Below are 20,985 nucleotides of genomic sequence, written 5' to 3'. Positions count from 1 at the left end.
TAAAAAAAAATAAAATTAGTATTTATTTTTATCACATTTTATATATATATAATTACCCGTTTGTTTGTTCACTTGAGCTTTTTTAAAAAATAAAAATAAATGTATATTGATAAAACGAAAATAAAAATGAAAAAAAAAAAAAAATTTCCCCCACCCCCCAAAAAAAAAAAAAATTTTTAATAAAAAAAAAAAAAAAAAATTTAATTTAAAAAAAATGAAATTTACCACACTCAACAAATTTTTACAAAGGAATAAGAAATTGCGAACATTATTATTAAAAATTAAAATAATAATAATTTTTAACTAATATAGCCACTATAGATTTTATAATAATAATTTTTATAATTAAATTTAATTTAAAAGACCACTTTAAGGAAAGTATAATAAATATTTATTTTAATATTCATTCCTAAAGAACTATAATTGTTCAATTTAATTATTCAATTTAATTATAAAAAATAAATTAATAAAAATTAAATAAAAAATAAAAAATAAAAGAATTTGAGAAAAATTATTATAAAATTTTTTTGCAAATAAAATTTATATAAGAAGCAGGTTTCAATGGTTTCTGGAGCATACTACCTCTATCTGGAGTAACAAGATCTGGACAATAAATAACATTTTAAAGGTAAATTTAAAAAAATAACGGATAAAAAAAAAATATTTAAAATTATTTAATGAATAAAAATATTTATAAATAGATAATTGTATTTTTAATTATTTTTCATAATTTCTATTTATTTCTATTTAACAATAATATATACAGTGTGTGTAAGATTATTTTTTTTTTATTTTTTTTTATCATTGTCATTATTGATGTAATTTAATTTGAAAATACAGTGTATCTTTTATCATTGTTATTTAATAATTTTATTTTATTTTATATTATCATTGTTGCATTTTTAAATATACAAATTTAAAATAATACCTCTCAAATTAATAATATTCAGATACATTTATTTTCATGTTTGTTTTAAAATAATAATAGGTTCAAAATTTTTTTTTTTTTTTTTTTTTTTTTTTTTTTTTTTTTTTTCCCAAAAAAAAAAAATTCCGGGAATGGAATTTAAATAAAATTTTTGGGGGGTAAAGGGGGGGGGGGAAATTGGAAAGGTTTTTTATTTGGGGGATTTTAAAAAAAAAAGGAAAAAAAAAAATTCCAAAAAAAATTAAAAATTTAATTTTAAAAAAAAAAAATTTAAGGAAACCCCCTTCCTTTTCCCCAAGGAGAGGGTTTTTTAATTTTCTTTGCCCATATGGAAAATATTCTCTGGTGTGTGATAATATTTTATTTGATTCTCTATTATTTGTTCTTTTAAATCATTATTATAGAATCTTATAACATAGAGCTATTTTATTTAATTTATTTTTTCTATTTTTAAAATTTTGGAATTATTTATAAAAAAAAAATTAAAAATCATCAAAATTATCAAAAAAAATTTTCAACAAAAAATCTTTACAAATAATTTTTTTCAAAATTTTAAAACTATTTTAAAAATTGCTATAGTAAAAAAATTAATTTTAAGTTTTTTATTTTATTTTATTTATAATTTCAATTATTATTAATTTCTTTTTTTATTATTTCTATTTTATAAAAAACAAAATTTATATTTTTTTTAAATAAAATTAATTATTTATTTTTTTATAAAAAAACATCTTCTATTTATATTTAAAGATTATTTTACAAAGTATTTAAAACAATATTATATTTATTTATATAATTGCAATGTCTGAACATTGAGTGAAATTTGGTTCTGCTGGATTATTACAAATATATCTAACTCTTAAAACACAGTTTTTACATGGTTTATTTGGGAGTGAAACCTGTTAAATAATATAGGAAAGATAATATTAATATTATTTCTTGAAATTTTTATAATTATTATTATATAAATACATACTGGAACTGTATAATTGGTTTGAGTAACCATATCCCAAGCATTATAGTCATCAATTTGTGGTGATAATAATGTAAAATCACCGTTATCACCATCATATGAAATCGATATATCTAAAAATCCTGGATTTTCAGCATACCAATGATTATAGTTTTGTTGGAAAAATACATTAATGGTTGAACCTGCATTGTATATGGCTACTGGAGCACCAGATGTTACATTACCACAATTACCACGAACTCTAAAGCAAGCATTATCACCGGAATCAATTGGTACAGCCCAATTTGGGTTTCTTTGTGGTGGATCGAAAAGACATAAATGTCCAAAGGCGCTATTGGTAAGTTGTAAAACCAATATTAAACCTAATAAATACTTTAACATTTTTAAAAGTTACTATTTACAAATAAATATTTAAAAATAAAATAAAAAGATTCTTTTTAAATTAAAAAAAAAAAAAAAAAAAAAAAAAAAGATTCTTTTAAACAAAAAAAAAAATTATTTAAAAAAAAAAGATTCTTTTGTCATTTTCCCAATCCTGGAGTTTTTTATATTTTTTTTTTTTTTGGTTCCAACTTTAAAAAAAAGAATTTAGTTGGAATCTTCGAAATATGGTTCGTTAATAAGCTCTATCATAAATAATATCCAGGATTATTTATTTAATCAATTAGATTTTTCTTTTCTTTTTTTTTATTCTGTTTTTTTTTTTTTTTTTCTTTTTTTTTTTATTAATGTCATATTTTTTATAAAACTAAAATTTATAAAAATAGTCAGAGTAATAATAAAAATGAAAATTATTTATTTATTAGTTTTATTTGTTTTATTAAGTGTTAAAAAAATTGAATCTTTTAAATGTTGTGTACCGGATCAATGGTCAGGTACAGCACTAAGTATGGGTTCTGATGGTAAATTGTTTAAAAAGAATTATTACTATGACGCTACACAGATGACAGTAAGAATCGATTCTATATACTCTACTAAAAGTGAATCTACATTTAGTTACTATACAAACATGACAACTACCGGTAGAGAATGGGTCTATAATAGGTTCGAAAATACTTGCTATGAAACCGGACCTGATTATTGGAACTATCAATGCTTTGGCGAAGAGTATGGCCTTCCATTCGTTAAGACTGATTCTGGTGAAAATATTTTCTCTAATCCATCCAATGGCATCACAGTTGTAACCACCTCAGATACTTGCTTACCAATTTCGATCACTAATAAATATGCTGGTCTCCACTTTAAGTTTTTTAATACCAAAGATTATATTGAAGATCCATCTGTATTTAATAAACCATCCGTTTGCAAATAATTTAATAAATATAAATAAATAAAAAAAATAAAAAATAAAAAACAAAAAAATTTAATTAAAAAAAATAAAAAAAAAATTATATCAATTTAATTTTAATAAAAACCAAAAAAAAAAAAATTTAATTTTTAAAAAAATTTTTTTTTTTCTCATTTATTTTCGAATAATTTACAGTTATCGCTAAGTGGAAAGTTTATGTAGTAATAATAATATAAACAAACTTTTAACAAATTATAAAAAATGAATAATAATAATAATAATAATAATAATAATTGCGATAAATCATATTGGCAAGAGGTTTTATTTACTTACACCAAAGCTTTGATGTCAATTCCAGAGTCATATATATTTAATAACAACACAATAAATCTACCCAGTTATTTTTTAAATATTTTTTCATATGACAGTAAATTAATAATACCAGAAATCCTATTTTACAATAACAATTTACATAATAATATAGATAATAATAACAGTATCACAGCCTCGGATAATACAGCATCAAATTATGAAATTGATGGAGAAAATTCAAACATCGATGTGGATTCAATTGAAGATGAACCTATTATTGCATTAACAAGGAATGTTAAATCAGCTGGTTTAAAATTTCCAATCGATGAAACCAGTGACAATATAGATAATATCAACATAGAAAAAAATAATAATAATAATAACAATAATAATAACAATAATAATAACAATACAGATAATTTTAATTATGATGAAATTTTAAATATAAAAATTAAATATTCTGTAAAAAATCTATTCAATAAAATTGAAAATAATATATTTTATAATAAACTACAAGATTTTATAGATAATTTATTATATATATTTCAAAAAAATAATATTTTTATAATAAAAAATGGAATAGAAACAGAATTACCCAATATTGAAAATTCAGCACTGCATAAAATAATTAATTTATTGACACACAAAATCACAAATGATCAAACTATATTGAAACAAGTTTTGACAAGTCGTAACTCAAAGAAAAGAAAACCACTGACAAATAGAATCTTTAAAATAATTGAATATAAAGATAAACAGCAACAGCAACAATCAAAGAGACCTAAGGTTGCCAAAGAAGAGAAAATTATTGAAAAGCCATTAAAAGAAATTAAAAAAGAAGAGAAATATAAAGAAACAAGGAATTTATTTGATTCGCTATCGGAGGATGAAAAGAAGGCATTCAAATTTGACTATATATTAGAAAACATTACACCACCTCCAAAAACTGAAAGCTATCATCACTCTCAGTTACCTCAATATGCATTAGTGGAGCCAATTTATTTAAATCAAAAAAAGAAATTGTATAATTACCAAAAACTATCACTACAAAGAATGATCGATAGAGAAATTAATATAAAACAGTATGCAGATCCAAGGTGGAAAGTAGTACATGATGCAACTAGCGATGACGGTGAAATGGAAAGGGATGGACTATTACTAATTGAAAATCTTCTAACTGGCGAAAGAAAAAAGGTCGAGGAATTACCAAAACTAAATGATATTAGAGGCGGCATCCTATGTGAAGAGATGGGTACTGGTAAAACTATTATTTGTATAGCATTAGTATTGTCAACTTTGGGTTCCTATTCAAGAGTGCCAACAAATAGCCATAATTGGTTGGTGCAATATCCATCACAGACCAAACCAAACTCAAGAGAAATTAAATCACTATCCTACCTGGCCATGCGTTCTATAAAGATGATGGGTGTACCCTTTTTGGCTTATCCAATTTCAGATGTCATTAAAAATGACATTGGTAAAATTCCATCAACTAAAATCACCATCATTAAAAATTCACATGGCTACAATTCAAGATCAAGCGAAACTGTTCAAATTAGGGACCTGATATGCTCTTCAACCACTCTCATTATTGCACCCAATCCAATTTTAGAACAATGGTCATTCGAATTAATGTACCACCCAAGAATCAAATATTTATTAATTGAAAATAAAGACAACATTCCACCAGCTAGCGAACTTGTAAAATATGATGTTGTTCTATTGACACATACAAAAATTAGTAACTCAAAGATTTTATCAAATATTAAATCAAAACAAAATACCACTTCCTCACTATACAAATCATCTAGAACACAGACAGCAAATGAAGAAGATGATGACGACTATTTAAACAGTGATATCAACCCGCTCCTTCAAATCTATTGGTTAAGAATTATTATCGATGAAGGTCACACCATAGGAAGCACCAATTCAAATCTTACAGAGTTTTCAAATATTATTTTATCAGAACGAAGATGGATATGTAGTGGTACCCCAATATCATCATCTCTTTTAAGTCAAGAGTTGATAAACTTGAAATCATTACTATGTTTTCTTCAGGTAGAACCATACAATGACTCAAGCACCACCTATAGCAAAATCATTACCCAGCCAATTAATAAATTTAAAATTGAAGGTATTCAAAGAGTTTCAGAGGTTATGAATAGAATTGGAGTTAGAACACCATTAAAATCAATTGAAAACGATATAGTATTACCACCATTAACAATCTCCACAAAAAAACTAAACATGGAACCAAATCAAATTTGCCTCTATAATGAGCTGGCTTGTATTATTTTGACCAATCTTTTAGCATCTCAATATGAAGGTCCAGATTCCCTATACTCGAGCAAAAATCAAACCTTTGCAATGATAGCTATTAAAAACTTACGTAAATCATGTTTCTTTTCCGAATTTCAAACTGAAGAAAGTAGAAAAAATACAAGAGAATCAATAGAAAATGCACTTTTAAAATCAAATACAGTCATTCCATTAAAAGATAAATACAAACTATTATCAATTTATAATTATTTTAATTTTATTTCAAAAAAGCATCAAGATTATTTAAATAAATTTAAACTACCAATCAATAATTTAAATAGTATAAACAATATTAGTAATAATGAAAACAATATAGATAATATTGGTACCAATACTGTAGATAATAGCAGTAATAATAGTTTAATACCCGACATACAAAACAAAACCAAAAAAAGAGTTCAATTTAATATTGATGAAGAAAAAGAAAAAGAAAAAGAAAAGGAAAAGGAAAAGGAAAAGGAAAAGGAAAAGGAAAAGGAAAAAGAAAAAGAAAAAGAAAAAGAAAAAGAAAAAGAAAAAGAAAAAGAAAAAGAAAAAGATACCAATTATTTAACAAATATTATTAAAGATAATGATACAGTTAAAAAAATTAAAAAGAATGAGGATGCATCAGAAAAAGAAAAACATCAACAAATACAAGAAGAATTTAAATCATGTAAATTAGAATATTTAATTCAAAGATTGGAAGAACTAGACGCAAAGGAAGATCCAATTAAGACAATAGTATTTACACAATTTAATGAAACGCTATATGAAATCGAATGGTCATTAAAATTTAAAACCAATTTAAAATATTTAGTTTACAATACACATCAATCATTACGTGAAAGATCCTCAACCATCAACTCTTTTCAAACCAATCAAGATTATAAAATTATTGTAATGAATGTAGATTTAGCTGCGTATGGTATCAATTTGACTGCTGCAAATCATATTATTTTCGTTGACCCAATACCAATATGGAATATCTCAAAAGAAAGACAAGCAATCAAGAGAGCTCATCGTATAGGTCAAACTAAACCAGTTACAGTTGAGAAATTGATTATCAATAATTCAATTGAACAAACATTATTTAATTTAAATAATTCAGATGATAATAATGACTATAATAATATAGAAAACAATAATATTAATGATGATAAAAACAACATAGATAGTAATAATATTATAGATAATAGCGGTATGAAGGAAGAGTTTTTATTTATGCAAGATAAAAAAGAAGAAAATTCAAAAAAATTAAGAACAATTTTAAAATCATTACAACCAATTCCAGATATTAATTTTAAAGTGGTAAATGAAAACGAATTTAATGATTTTATGGAAAAATTAAACAAATCAAAAAAAATAGAATCTCCGATAATAAATAAATAAAAAGTTATTTCAAAATTATTTTATAATATTATTTATAAATATTTTCAAACTTTTTTTTTAAATATCTAAAATAATAATTTTCACAAAATTTTTTTTTATAACCGATTACAATAATTTTTAAAATATCTAAAAAATAGGTATGCACAAAAAAATACACATTTTATAAAAGTGTGAAAGTAATCAAAAATCAAAAAAAAATTAATTTTAATCAAAAAAAAATAAAAAATAAAAAATATGAAAATTTTGAATATAAAATTTTTTTTTTTTATTTCGATCACTCTCTAATTAATTTAATTAATAAAGTAAAATGTCAATTTATAATGATATTATTAAAGAACAAACAAAAAAAGGTAATAATAAAATATTTATAATTTTATATTTATTTAATATTTTTTTTTTTTTTTTAAATTTATTAAAATAAAATAATATTAATGCTTTTTTATTTTTTATTTTTTATTTTTTATTTTTTATTTATTTTTAGGTAACTTGGGTGGTAAAAAAGGTCCTTTAGGCGACAGTGGAAAAAAAGATTCTAATAAATCTAGAATTAACTTTTTTATTATTACTGGCAAAGTTGAAGAAGCACATGATAGTAATGGTTTAGCTGACCCATTTGTAAGAATTGGTAAAAAAGATTCTGATGGTAAAGTAAAGTGGATCCTTAAAACACCAGTAAAGAAAGAAACTTTATCACCTTCATGGTCTTATGAAACAAACGAAGATATTGACTTGAATGAAATTAAAACATTGGTTGTAGAAATGCACGATAAAGATTTGTTAAGCAGTGATTTTATTGGCGAAGCTACAATTGACATTTCAGATTTAGAAAACAATGACATTCTATACGAAACCATCCAACTATATAACAAAAAAAAGGATATCAACAAACCATCTGCCTCTGTATATTTATCTATTAAAAAAAATTAAAAATAAAGTTTTTTTTTTTATTTAAATAGAAATATAACAAAACATCACAACTATCTGAATCTGAATCTGAATCGACTTGCTTTTGAATAACTACAACTTTTTTACTATTTTCTTTTTCTTTTTCATCTTTATCTGAATCTGAAAATATACTATTGTCATTAATGCCACCATTTCCGTTTATTGACTGCTTAACTATTTGTATTTCTTTTTTTGGGTGGTAAAAACCTTCAAATATTTATATCTATACGACCTGATATTGTTTCTTTTACTTTTGGACAGTTTTCTTTTCTATTCATAATAGTTTTTGGTATTAATTGAGGAATAAATATATAAATGGGTTTTTTAGCTAATAAAGCTTTTCCCATAAAAAGTAATACGATAGCTTCGTGCAAAGTGTTTCATAAAAATTTCTTTGAACCGATTTTAGTTGATTTTAGTTTTGGTGTTGATTGTGGGGTTGGCAGTGGTATTGGTGTTGGTGATGTAAGTATTGGAGTTGGTCTTGTTCTTGTTCTTGCTCTTGCTCTTGTTCTTGGTCTAGGTCTAGGTCCAAGTGTTGGTCTTGAGGATGGAGTTGATTTTGATTTTGGTATTGGTTTTGGGGATGGAGAAATTTTTTTTTTTCTAATATAATGATTTATTTCATTCTTTATAAAATAAAAAAAATCTCTAAAATACTAATAATTCAATTTTTTTTTTTTTTCATTAATTAAAAGTATAAATAACATCACATTATATAAATTTTACTTTTCCTATTTTTTTAGGTTGAAAACCGGTGTGGTGGCAAAAAACCTTATGCCACCACCAAAAATGTAAATGTGTTGTCAACAGATATATTGTTTTTTTTATTAAATAATAAAACAAATAAAAAAATGAAAATTAAAAAAAAAAATTTAAAAAAAAATATAAAATAATTTGTGAAAGTGATCATTATTACAATAGTTTAAATTTAGTTTATTAACTTTTTAATTTTGATTAATACTTTTATGAAAATGTTCTTTTTCTTTTTAAAATAATTATACTTTATAATATTTTATTTTTTAATATTTTTATTTTTTTTTTTTTTTAAATAACCAATTATGAACACACTCTTTTTTTACACATAAATATTAGGTAAATTTACGAAAGATAAGATGATTATAAAATATCTAATTTTGATTAAGATTAATGTTTTTTTTTTAACTATTTTTTTTTTTTTTTGGTAATTTAAATTTTATTTTTTTTTTATAAAATTTTTTTCGTTTTTTTTTTAATTTATTTTTTTTTTATTTTTATTTTTATTTTTATTTTTTTTATTACCAAACTATATAATAGTTTTTTTTTTTTTTTCTGTATTCTAATAAATCTATACATATACACATTATAAATAATGGAAACTACACCAAAAATCGAAGTAACCCCAGAATTAGTTAATGGTTTAAAAAAGACATTATTAGATGTTAATGAACCAATCGCCAAAAGATTTAGATCATTATTTACATTAAGAAATTTAAATGGTCCATTATCTATTGATGCTATGTGCGAAGGTAAATAAAATTAAAAATATGAACAATAAAAAAATTAAAAATTAAAAATTAAAAAAAATAAAAAATTTAAACCATGCATAAATACTAAAATCATATTTTATTTTAAAATAGCATTAAATGATAAATCAGCATTATTAAGACATGAAATTGCATATTGTTTAGGACAAATGGAAAATGATCACGCATTATCAGTTTTAATCGATTTGGTTAAAAATCATGATGAACATCCAATGGTTCGTCATGAAGCAGCAGAAGCATTAGGTGCTATTGGTAACCCAATTGCATTAGAAACATTAAAAGAACATTCAACAGATAAAGTTAGAGAAGTTTCAGAAACATGTCAACTAGCATTATCAAGAGTAGAATGGTATACAGAAAATGAACCAGAATCAATTGATAATAAAGTATATCTTTCAGTTGATCCAGCACCACCACTTCCAACTGGCACCAATCACGAATCACTTTGCAAACAATTTTTAAATCAAGAATTAGATATTTTCAATCGTTATAGAGCTTTATTTTCACTTCGTGATTGTGGTGATGAAAAATCAGTTTTAGCATTATGTGAAGGTCTCAAAGATAGCAGTGCATTATTAAAACATGAAGTCGCCTTTGTTTTAGGTCAACTTCAACATCGTGCCGCCATCGATTCTTTAACTACCTGTGTTTTAGATGAATCAGAATCTGCTATGGTTCGTCACGAAGCTGCTGAAGCTTTAGGTGCTATCGCCTCAACTGAAACTGTACCACTCCTCGAAAAACTTTTACACGATAAAGAACCAATTGTTAGCGAATCTTGTGCCATTGCTTTGGATGTTACAGAATACTTTAACAACACTGAGGCTTTCCAATATGCTGATGGTATTAAAATTTTATTAGAAAAAAATCATTCTTCAATTAATACAAATAATTAAGGAAAAAAAAACAAAATATTTATTTAAAATAAAAATCAAAAAATTCAATATAAAAGAAGAATTTATGTATTTATATTTAAATTTATTTTTCTTTCTCGACCATGTGGAGTTTCAGGATATTATAATTTTACATCAGATGTAATTCCTAGGGAAAAAAATTTAGTTTATTTTTTGAAAAAAAGGGGGTTTCTTAGTTCGGGGTCAATTAGTTCCATTTTTTAGTATAAAGTCAATTTCTAAGTTTTAGTTTTTTTTTTATTTTTCAAAGTTTTAAAATAAATTAACAACTTTTTTTTTTTATCAAACTTAGACTAATTTTTTTCCCTATAATTAATTAATGAAAGAAATTTAAAATATAAATTAAAAAAATAAAATTTGTTTATTTAAATTTATTATTACCAAAAAAATATGAATAATTGTTTATTTCATTACCCATAACATCTAATTTTATCATTGCAGCCTTTGAAATTATCGAAATAGATGATTTAAAACCAATCTACAGCTTTATTAAAAACCAACTTTAGAAGATGCAATGAATTTTGAAATTAAAATTGATTGCAAACTGGGAGTGGCACGAGTAGCCGGAGTATCTCTTGTGGGCAGTTTCTAAAGCTTTTATATTTTTCATACCAATCACTGTCCAATAATCTCTTCTAATTTCTAACCCGATTCGAGGTAAGCTCATCCCTATAATCTCCACCTTTAATAAGTTTTTTTTTTTTTAATAGTTTTTTTTTTATTTGTTTCTGTTATTTTTTAAATTATAAAGAATGATTGAAAAAAAAAAAAAAGAAAAAAAAAAAATTTTTTAAAAAAAAAAAAAATTAATAAATAATAAAAAATTAAATTATAATCCCACCACACACTTTTTTTTTTTAATATAATTTTTAATTAAAAAATAACTTGTATTGTTTAGTTTTTCCCATAAAATAAAAGTTTATATGCTCAAAATATAATTTTTTTTTTGAAAATAGTTTCAATTTGTAAAAATTATTGCGCTACCAATAATAACTTCATTAAAGACCAAATTGGTCCGTGAGTTAAAATGCGAATATGGAGTGAGCAATTAAGTTTTTAGGTTGGAGAATAATCTTGTCCAACAACTTCCAAGGATGTGTAAAAACGATATTTATTTCGCTTATTCATTTTATCTTCCAGGTGATGACTTTTCTTTTTTATATATTAATATATATTTTAATATAATAAATATTTTTTTAAAATATAAATAAAATGTTTATAAATAAAAAAGCTTAAAATTATTTCTGCTTTTTTTTTTTATAATGTTTCTAATTTAAATCTATCAATCTTATTTTCTGAATTCTCGTAGTTTTAGTTTTTGTGATCGTTGATGTTAACTTCAAAAAATTTATATAAATTGCTTGAATTCTAGTGCTAGAATTATGGATCGACTGGGAATTGTGGATGATGACTATTTTTTTGGAGGGAAAAAATCACCCGGAAGAGATTTTTAATATAAAGTATTGCAAGAGGCGAGATTCGAACTCGCGAACCGACAGGATGAGATCTTAAGTCACACGGATTTAACCAGGCTTTCCTACCCTTGCTTTGATATTTTCATTTAAAATTCGACTTTACTATGGCACAAATAAATATAAAGCTTAAAAATAAACAAAACCATGTATAGATGAACTACAAATAACATAAAAAGTTAATATCCAAAATTAAAATTAATTATATAAAATAAATATATTTTTTAGCTAAAAAAAAAAAAAAAAAAATTAATTGAGGGGATGAGGCAAAAGTACTTTTTTATTTATAAACATGGTTAAATATTAAAACAAAGTTCAATCTAGACTATAATTTTATTGAGTATTTTTTTTTTTTAAAAATCTGAAAATAAAAAAAAGATAAAAATTTAAATTCATATTTTTAATTTTTTTTTTATTATTATTTAAAAATACATATAATATATCCTTATGTAACAAGCCCAAATAGAAAATAGGAGCAGAATTACTTATTAAAGATATCTAGTGGTTTAGAGCCTGCATCAAGTAATAACTAAATATATAAATAAAACTAAGATTTTTTCATTATCAACAAAACCCATATAATAGGGAGGAATGTCGGTAAAATAAATTTGGGTAAAGATCCATCTTTGTTCCTATTTGTAAAAATATTAAAACTTCTTGACGGCATTCTTCTGTTCATCCCTCCTTATTAAATGGTTGTAAATTAAAAAAAAAAATTTCTTGTGACAATCTTCTAAACCTAAGTTATGAAAAGGGGGTGACCTAAGTTTTCATTTTCTCTCTTACCTGAAAAATACAAAGCAAAAAAAAAGTATAGAATAATAACAAAATTCTAAAATAATAAAAAAAAATAAAAAATTAAAATAAAAAATAAAATTATAAATAATTTTGTATTTTATAAAAATAAAAAAAATAAAAAAATATTTAAAATAAAAATCATGATTTTATATTAAATAATTGAAAAAAAAAAAAAAAAAGAAATTTTGTTTTTTAAAAAAAAAAATATTTTGTTTTTTAAAAAAAAAATCACTATTTATTAATAATGAGGAAAAAAAATCTTTCATAATGTATATTATTTCAACTCAAAATGGATCAGTTAAATAGTGAAGTTTTATTTTGGAAAGTTTTTAGAAATTCCAATATTAGGTCTTATATTTTCAATACTCAATATGAAAAATTAATTAAATATGGTGAAATATTTGATAGATTTTCAAATGAAGAAACCAGTATCAAGGTTATAAGAGAAAGAGTGAAAAATGGTGAGAGGTTTGCATGTGGAGGTCAATGTTTGCTCTTTGATAAAATATATGAATGCACTGAAGAGAATGAAGAGTTTTATAATCAGTTATTTAGCAACTATAGCCCCTATTTCCAAATACCAGAGATATCACTTCCATTAATAATAGACACATCAAATATAGTTGCATTCAAAGTGTACATAAAGAAATTCAATGTAAAAAACAATCAGTTGGACTCAATAATAAATAGATACTATAATCAATCAGATGATCCAGAATTAAATAATTATCAACAGCTTAAATATAATATTTATGATTTTAAATCGTTTCAATTTGTCCACTATTTACTATTAACATATAATACTGGAGGAAATACTATCGATTTCAATAAAATAATAGATATTTACTATTATTTATTTCAGATAAGAAAAGTTAATCTTACATTAGGTCAATTAATAGAACTTTTAAAATTGTTTATTCAAATAAAGTCGGTAGATTCTCAGATTAAAAATCGATCCAAAGAAATAAAAAATGACAAGTTAATCAACCAATTTATTACCTCCATGATCAACCTACCTTGTGAAATGATTATTATGGAGTTGTATTATAGATATTTATCAATAATAAAATTTGGTAGAATAGTAAATGTTTCTAAAAATAAAGAAGTTAATACAGAGTTATGTCAGGACAGAGGAAAAGTAAAAGGGAAAGGGAAAAGTAACTACTACAATGATCTGATAGATTCTTTTCAATTTAACAAAGAGCAACTGAGCAGTACTTTTATAGACCAATTAGTAGTATTGAATTTTATATCTTTATGGAAAGAATGTATTTTGTCAGATATCAACAACGATGAAATAGAAAAGTTTGTGCAGAATTCAATTCAACTAAAAATACAAATGTTAAAATTAACGAGGTTATATTTTCAAGTTTCAAAAGAGACCATGGGAATTGAAATGAAAAAACAAATTTGTGATGATTTAGGATCTATACCCTCAATTCAGAGAGTATTTATTTTCTTTCGTTTTGTAATAAATAGCTTTGATCAAGGTTCTGCTCAGAGTGCATATTTAATTATTTCAAGATATTTCCCATTCTTATATAACACATTCAGCGAAACAATAGAGGTCTTGTTAGCATTAATAAAGTTGGATAATGTCAAGCTATTGGAAGCACACTTTCAAGACTGTTTTATAGTTAGTTCATTTTTTGGGTCACTAAATATACAAAATTTAATTCTTATTATGCAATCCATTAAATCTTCACATGTCTTGAAGTTTTTCTTTCAGTATTATAAAAATTGTGCTCTCTTTAACAATGGAAGTGAATATTGGAAGTTTGCATCAAATATACAAGTGGTAGAAAGCTATGAACAAATATTTGCAAATAATGATAAAACCCTATTAGTCAATTCATACACTCATAATTTTTCAAGTAATACAAACGAAATTATATTACTCGAAAGAGCATTAGAAAACTACTATGGTTCAACTAGTTCCCAATCAATATATCTTTTATCCGATACATTTAATATCCATACATATTCAAAAATAATAAATATGAATTACTTTAAGGCAATAAAAAATCAAGATTCTATTCTATCTCTTTTGAAAACTTTACTCAAATATAGAGACGATATTGATTTACAATTGCTTTTAGGTTGCCCATTCAAAGTGTTGAATTGGATAGGTCAAAATTTAAAAAAGATATCCCCACACCCCACCATTTTATTTTCAAAATTTTCAATAGAATTAAACAGTGGTTCTCAGCTATTAGTTTCATCGGTCCAGTTATTTTTTTCATTTTTATACAGTAAGCAGTTTAATAATGCAATAGAAATTATAAGAATTCATCCAGAAACTTTCCAATATTTTGACTTTGAAGAAACAAATCACATTACCATTCATTTTATCAATGATTTTTTAGACTTCATAACCAATGAATATTTCAATTTATTAGAAATTGAAGAAAAGTTTCAAGAAAAGCTAGAAGAATATCTAATAGATCAACAGATTCAAAAAAAATATTTAAATCAACTAGTTGGACAAACACTAATGGTAGAGCTAGAAAAACAAATAGAAGATGTGGTTATTTCAAAAAACTTGGCATTAACATTTCATAATAGTTTAAAAGATAATTTAAAATATATTATTTGCTCTTTTTTAGAATTTGCATCAAGTACTGGTAACAATTATTTTTTTATTAATATCTTAAATGCTAAATATAAGAATTTATTTATTAAAAAATCAATTAAAAATGACGAAACTCTTTTAGATTCAACCACTCTTTCAAATATTTTTGCAAATGCATTGTTCTCAAATAATGTTGAAATTAAAGAATTGCTTTTAAATAGTGATTTTGTTGATCAAGATTTAAAAGAAGAATTTATACAAATGGTCAAAAGTTATAATGATAAAATAAATGATTTTTTTTAATAAATCTTTTTTTATTTTTTTTTTTATTTTTTTCATTTTTTCAAAAAATAAAATTTTTTTTTTTTGTTTTTTTATTTTTATTTTTATTTTTATTTTTTTATTTTTATTTTTGTTATTTTTTTTATTATAAACACATAATATCAATGATAAATTATAATAATAATTTAGATATAGATTCAATAATAATTAAATTTAAAAATATAAATAAAAATAAAATTAATAATAATGAATTGGATAATATTATAGATTCTTTAGGAATAATAAAGTATAATAATAAGGGAGGGGGTGACACAGATGGAAAGAACACAGAAGATCAAGATGTCTCAATAGATTCAAAATATACCTATATTTTAAAATATATTACAATGATGGAGAATTTAAAAAGAGAAGAAAAAGAAATGAATGAAAATTTATATCAGTTTCAACAACAGCCGCAATTAGCAATTAAAGAGGGATTAGAGATTGGAGAATTGCTTTTTTGGAAGGTTTTTAGAAACAAGTTTTTGTTCAATAAGATATTTTCAAATTTCGTGTTCAAGAAATTATATAATTATGATAGATTAATGGATGCAGAGTTTATATTGAATTCTGCAAATATTAGCAACGGAATAGCAATAATAAGGGATAAAGTAAAGAGCGCCAATTATTTAACCTACAACAGCTTAGAATCAATTTATAAAGCCATCAGAAAGGACACCAAGGAGAATACAGAGTTTTACCAGCAACTTTATTCAAATTACCCCCAATACTTTATAGACAATCCTTTAGAGTCTTTAATTTTCATTTTAAAAAATTCAAATATAATAGCGTTTAAAGTTTATATAAATAAATTTAGTTTAAATAACAATCAAACCACAGATATAGTAAATCATTATTATAGTTCATTTATAATCAAATCATATCAATCCTTTAAAATGTTAAAGTTTTTAATATTAAATCAATACTATTCTATTAATAAAAATGAATTATTAATAAATATCAGTTTTATATTTCAACAAAAATTAACACTAAATAAATTAATAAAGTTATTTAAAATATTATTAATAGATTTTAATTATAATAATAATAATAATAGCAATAATAACAACGATAATAATAATAGCAATAATAATATAATTATAAAATTTATAACAAAAATTGAAAATAATAATAAAAATAGTTATAATCAAGATAGTAATAATGATAAAATTATAGAAATATTAAACGAAATTAAATTATTTAAATTTAATAATGATCAATTAAAATTTAGCTATTTGAAATTATTAGAAATTTTAAATTTTTTAGAGTATTTAAATAGTAATAATAGTATAATTAATAAATCAATCATATTAGTATTAGAATCTATACAGTTAGATAATAATAAAATAAATAAACTAATAAAATTAAAATATATAATATTAAATATAATAAAATTAATAATAATTACAACCGGGGAAAATCATATACCATCGTTCGAAAGAGAAAGCATATGTGACGATTTAGTATTATATAATAGAATAGATTTATTGTTATTATTCAACATTTTAGTAAACGATAATCCTACAAATAGCGTCACTATATCTCATAGCAGCCAAAAATGTAATCAATTAATAACCTTTTTATCAAGTTTCAAACAATTAAAAGATTTTGAATTCTCAACCACAATGGCATCAATTATAGAATCAAATAATATAGAATTTATCGAATATATATATTCAAACTATCGATATCAGTTTGAAAGTTATTTAGAAAGCACATTCATCATGAAGATTATAAATAGTATCAAGAGTACCCAGGTGTTAGAATTCTTTTTTAATAATTACCAAGACTTATTTTTTAAAAAGCATACCGATATTTGGCAATACATTTCAAGTTTCCAGGTTATAGAACATTTAGAAAAGTTAATGAAAAGTATCAAGAGAAAGATTTTTATAAACAAGTTAATGTTTACATCCAAATCATTCAAGTTTTTCTTAAAGTGCCACGATTTGAAGAGTACAATCCCACTAGAAGTAATTTATAGAGCTTTGCAATCGGAATCGCCCTCAGTATACGAATTCTCTCAACAGTTTTCAATCGAATCTTATTTTCCAATAGTAGAAAATGATATGACTAAAGAGGATTTATTCATTTCAATTCTAAAACTATTTAAAATCAAACAGTTTAATTTTAATCTTTTACCAACTATAATACCATTCAAATTAATATATTGGATATCAAATAATTATTTAAAAGAGTTAACAAGTTATAGTGATAATAATCATGAAGAACAGCAAAATAACTATAATAACCATAATAATTATAATAATCATAATCATAATGAATCATCATCAAACACAAATATAGTAGCAGATCAATATTTACCAACTATTAATTGTCCCAAGGTTCAAGTAAAACAATCAAAAGGTCATTATAATGGGTGTTACAATAAAAAAAAAAAAAAAGAAAATGATAAAACTATTCAGTTTGAATTTTCACCAGAACATTTAATGTGTTTTTATTTATATAGTGGCCGTATGAGTGAAGCTATTCAATTATTTGAAAATTTACAACCAAATACAGAAATATTATTATCAAGCAGCTCATCAATTTTAATTGAATCAGAGTTTCTAAAAAGTATGATTCATCATTATTTCAACTATTCCGATAACTCTCCCACAGGAGCAACCATTAAAAAATCATTCAAAAATAGAATTATTCAAATGTTGCGTTTTTCAGCTTCCATTGGAAATATAAAAGTTTTTAAACTATTATTATTAAATTTTAATAGTTTAATTTTAAAAGAAATTTTATAGAAATAATAATAATAATATAAATAATACAAATAGCGAAGTTAGTAGGGAATCAAATAATAATAATAATAATAATAATAATAATAATAATAATAATAATAATAATAATAATAATAATAATAATATGGAAAATTTAGTTTTAATAGATGACAACGATTTTAAATGTATAATTCAAGACTCAATTGTTTCAAATAATATTGAAATAATTAATTTACTGCAGTATCACACTATTATTAATGAGGATACTTTAAAAGTATTATTAAGGGACAAAGATAAAATTTATAGAATAGATTTTCATAAAGAAAAATATTTAAATAAACTTTAAAAAACACTCTTTATAAATATTTATTAAATTAATAAATATTCAAAAAAATAATCACAAAAATCAATTTCTAAAAAGATATTAAAATTTCATATAAAAAGTTTTTGTGTTTATTTTAATTTTTTTTTTTTATTTTTTTTTAATTTTTTTTAATTTTTTTGATAATCATTTAATTTGTGTATTTTTTTTTTTAAAAATGAATAAAATAGATATATTATTCTTTAAAATTTTTAGAAATAAAATATTATTTCAAGAAATATTTTCATATTTTAAATATAAAACAGTTTACAGCTATGAAAGATTAATAGATGCAAAACATATTATCGAATCGTTTAGTAATGGAAATGAAATTATTAAAGATAAAATCAAATCATCTAGTTTTTTAATAAAGAGTTCTTTAGATGCAGTATATAATAAATTCACTAAAAACAATCAAGAGAATATCATATTTTACAACCAACTTTTCAATAATTATTTAACGATACCAGAGGAAATTGTGTCATTTATCAAATGTCCAAATTTAGTAGCATTGAAATTATACATAAAGAAATATAATATCGAGAGCAATGAAATATTAAACATTATTAAGCAATACTCTCATTTAAAATATGGCGGTCTGGATCAATCGCTCGAAGGAATTAAAATACTCAACTACTTAAAAGAAAATCATAATTTTGAATTAGAAAGTAATTTTAGTGATAAAATTTTCAAAAGTGGCATTTCAAATTTAAATCTCAAACAAACTATAAAACTAATAAAATTATTATTTAAAATCAATTCAGACATTAAAAATAATAATAATAATAATAATAATAAAATTCTTAATAAAATACAAAGTGAATACAATCTTTTAACAAACCACAAAATAGATTCCAATGACTTTGGCTCAATTTTAAATGAAATCAAGTCCTATGTATTCGATGAAGATCAACTTCAATCAAATGTACTTACAATTTTATCAATAATAAACTATATAATAAATGATAATAGCACAGTAGTCACCACTAACTCTTACAACTCTTACAACTCTTTCAACTCTTACAACTCACCTACCTTAACCAATTCTATAAATGATACAAATAATAGTAATAATAATAATAATATTGATAATAACATTAATAAATTTAAAAATAATATTAATAATTTAAAAATAATAATATATAAAATAATATATATTTATTATTCATTTGATAATAAAACAAAAATAGATTATCAGATGTTTGAAAATAAAATTTATGATAGCTCAATAGAAATAATATATTTTTATAAATTTATAAATAATTTTTTAAAAAATAATAATAAAGATAACACTATTGATAACAATAGTGTATTGAAATATTATTTTAAAAAGGTATTTTATGAATTTGGTTCAGTACAAATAATCCAAGGGTTATTAGAAATAGAAAATTTAAAAGTAATAGAAATGGTTCATGATGAATTAAAACAAGATTTAAAACCACTTTATGATGATTTAAATAGTTTAAGATTAATAATAGGCTCAATTAAATCAATTAAAGTATTCATTTTTTATTACAATAACTATAACGAAATCCTTTTCCATCAAAATAATAATCAAAATTGGCAGTTTATTTCAAATATAGAAGTTTTAGAATACTATGAGAATTTAATGAAATGCCTTAGAAAACAATTCACAATAGAGCAAAGCTTAATACCCAACGAATCAATATCAGACAGCTCAAACATTAACATTGTATATTTGTTTTATAGAGGTATGACAGATACAAGAAACTTATATAGATTTGGTGAAAAATTCAAAATGGAAGGATTTATTAATCACTTTTCGACGCTTATTAAACTAAGAAAACAAGATATTATACTGTCACTTATCAATCTATTCATATTTAAAGATTTTAGAATACCATATTACAATGAAAAAGATGTACCAATAAAGATTATTCAATGGCTAATCGAAAATTGTAGCATAAAAGATCAAAACAGAATATTATCAACGGATTTCACCTATCGATATTATTACCAAGACCCTTTAGTTCGATTTTATGTAAAGTCTCCTATTAAAAACCACTCTACCCAGTTTATAGTTTCAATAAAAACTATCACTCAGTCTCTTATTTTGAATCAAAAATTCAGCCAAGCCTTAATAGTATACCTTAAAGACCCCTATTCCCAATTCTATGAAGATAGGTCAGTTT

The 20,985-nt window shown here is 22.6% G+C and overlaps 9 protein-coding genes across 9 annotated transcripts; 7 read left to right on the top strand and 2 right to left on the bottom strand.

Moving 5' to 3' along the window:
- Window positions 1–1,713: 1,713 nt before the first annotated feature.
- DICPUDRAFT_95923 (uncharacterized protein) lies at window positions 1,714–2,380 on the bottom strand (the record flags this gene model as incomplete). The annotated part of the gene is made up of 2 exons (XM_003293881.1): window positions 1,902–2,380; window positions 1,714–1,824 (listed from the first exon to the last, which is right to left on the bottom strand). Exons 1-2 carry the CDS (start codon window positions 2,277–2,279, stop codon window positions 1,714–1,716), a joined length of 489 nt encoding a protein of 162 aa, XP_003293929.1. The 5' UTR covers window positions 2,280–2,380.
- A 286-nt stretch (window positions 2,381–2,666) lies between these two features.
- On the top strand, window positions 2,667–3,210 carry DICPUDRAFT_99798 (uncharacterized protein; the record flags this gene model as incomplete). Its single annotated transcript, XM_003293888.1, has 1 exon — window positions 2,667–3,210. Exon 1 carries the CDS (start codon window positions 2,683–2,685, stop codon window positions 3,208–3,210), a length of 528 nt encoding a protein of 175 aa, XP_003293936.1. The 5' UTR covers window positions 2,667–2,682.
- A 176-nt stretch (window positions 3,211–3,386) lies between these two features.
- On the top strand, window positions 3,387–7,191 carry DICPUDRAFT_99797 (uncharacterized protein; the record flags this gene model as incomplete). Its single annotated transcript, XM_003293887.1, has 1 exon — window positions 3,387–7,191. The coding sequence occupies exon 1, from the start codon at window positions 3,448–3,450 to the stop codon at window positions 7,189–7,191; it is 3,744 nt and encodes a 1,247-aa protein (XP_003293935.1). The 5' UTR covers window positions 3,387–3,447.
- Window positions 7,192–7,498: 307 nt separating this feature from the next.
- Window positions 7,499–8,118, top strand: DICPUDRAFT_90447 (uncharacterized protein; the record flags this gene model as incomplete). The annotated part of the gene is made up of 2 exons (XM_003293886.1): window positions 7,499–7,541; window positions 7,673–8,118. 2 exons carry the CDS (start codon window positions 7,499–7,501, stop codon window positions 8,116–8,118), a joined length of 489 nt encoding a protein of 162 aa, XP_003293934.1.
- Window positions 8,119–8,516: 398 nt separating this feature from the next.
- On the bottom strand, window positions 8,517–9,222 carry DICPUDRAFT_158857 (uncharacterized protein; the record flags this gene model as incomplete). Its single annotated transcript, XM_003293880.1, has 2 exons — window positions 8,517–8,765; window positions 9,208–9,222. The coding sequence occupies 2 exons, from the start codon at window positions 9,220–9,222 to the stop codon at window positions 8,517–8,519; spliced, it is 264 nt and encodes an 87-aa protein (XP_003293928.1).
- A 265-nt stretch (window positions 9,223–9,487) lies between these two features.
- DICPUDRAFT_158856 (uncharacterized protein) lies at window positions 9,488–10,558 on the top strand (the record flags this gene model as incomplete). The annotated part of the gene is made up of 2 exons (XM_003293885.1): window positions 9,488–9,644; window positions 9,756–10,558. 2 exons carry the CDS (start codon window positions 9,488–9,490, stop codon window positions 10,556–10,558), a joined length of 960 nt encoding a protein of 319 aa, XP_003293933.1.
- Window positions 10,559–13,135: 2,577 nt separating this feature from the next.
- On the top strand, window positions 13,136–15,721 carry DICPUDRAFT_158855 (uncharacterized protein; the record flags this gene model as incomplete). The annotated part of the gene is made up of 2 exons (XM_003293884.1): window positions 13,136–13,773; window positions 14,326–15,721. The coding sequence occupies 2 exons, from the start codon at window positions 13,136–13,138 to the stop codon at window positions 15,719–15,721; spliced, it is 2,034 nt and encodes a 677-aa protein (XP_003293932.1).
- Window positions 15,722–16,089: 368 nt separating this feature from the next.
- DICPUDRAFT_42718 (uncharacterized protein) lies at window positions 16,090–16,245 on the top strand (the record flags this gene model as incomplete). The annotated part of the gene is made up of 1 exon (XM_003293883.1): window positions 16,090–16,245. A coding segment is annotated over one exon (156 nt), but the record flags the coding sequence as incomplete, so codon positions are not given.
- Window positions 16,246–19,010: 2,765 nt separating this feature from the next.
- Window positions 19,011–20,834, top strand: DICPUDRAFT_158853 (uncharacterized protein; the record flags this gene model as incomplete). Its single annotated transcript, XM_003293882.1, has 3 exons — window positions 19,011–19,500; window positions 19,597–19,899; window positions 20,236–20,834. Coding segments are annotated over 3 exons (1,392 nt in total), but the record flags the coding sequence as incomplete, so codon positions are not given.
- Between the last annotated feature and the right edge of the window lie 151 nt (window positions 20,835–20,985).

The sequence above is a fragment of the Dictyostelium purpureum genome (assembly GCF_000190715.1).
Source record: "Dictyostelium purpureum unplaced genomic scaffold DICPUscaffold_482, whole genome shotgun sequence".
Taxonomy (NCBI): Eukaryota; Evosea; class Eumycetozoa; order Dictyosteliales; family Dictyosteliaceae; genus Dictyostelium; species Dictyostelium purpureum.
This window is presented reverse-complemented; position numbering and strand designations above follow the sequence as displayed.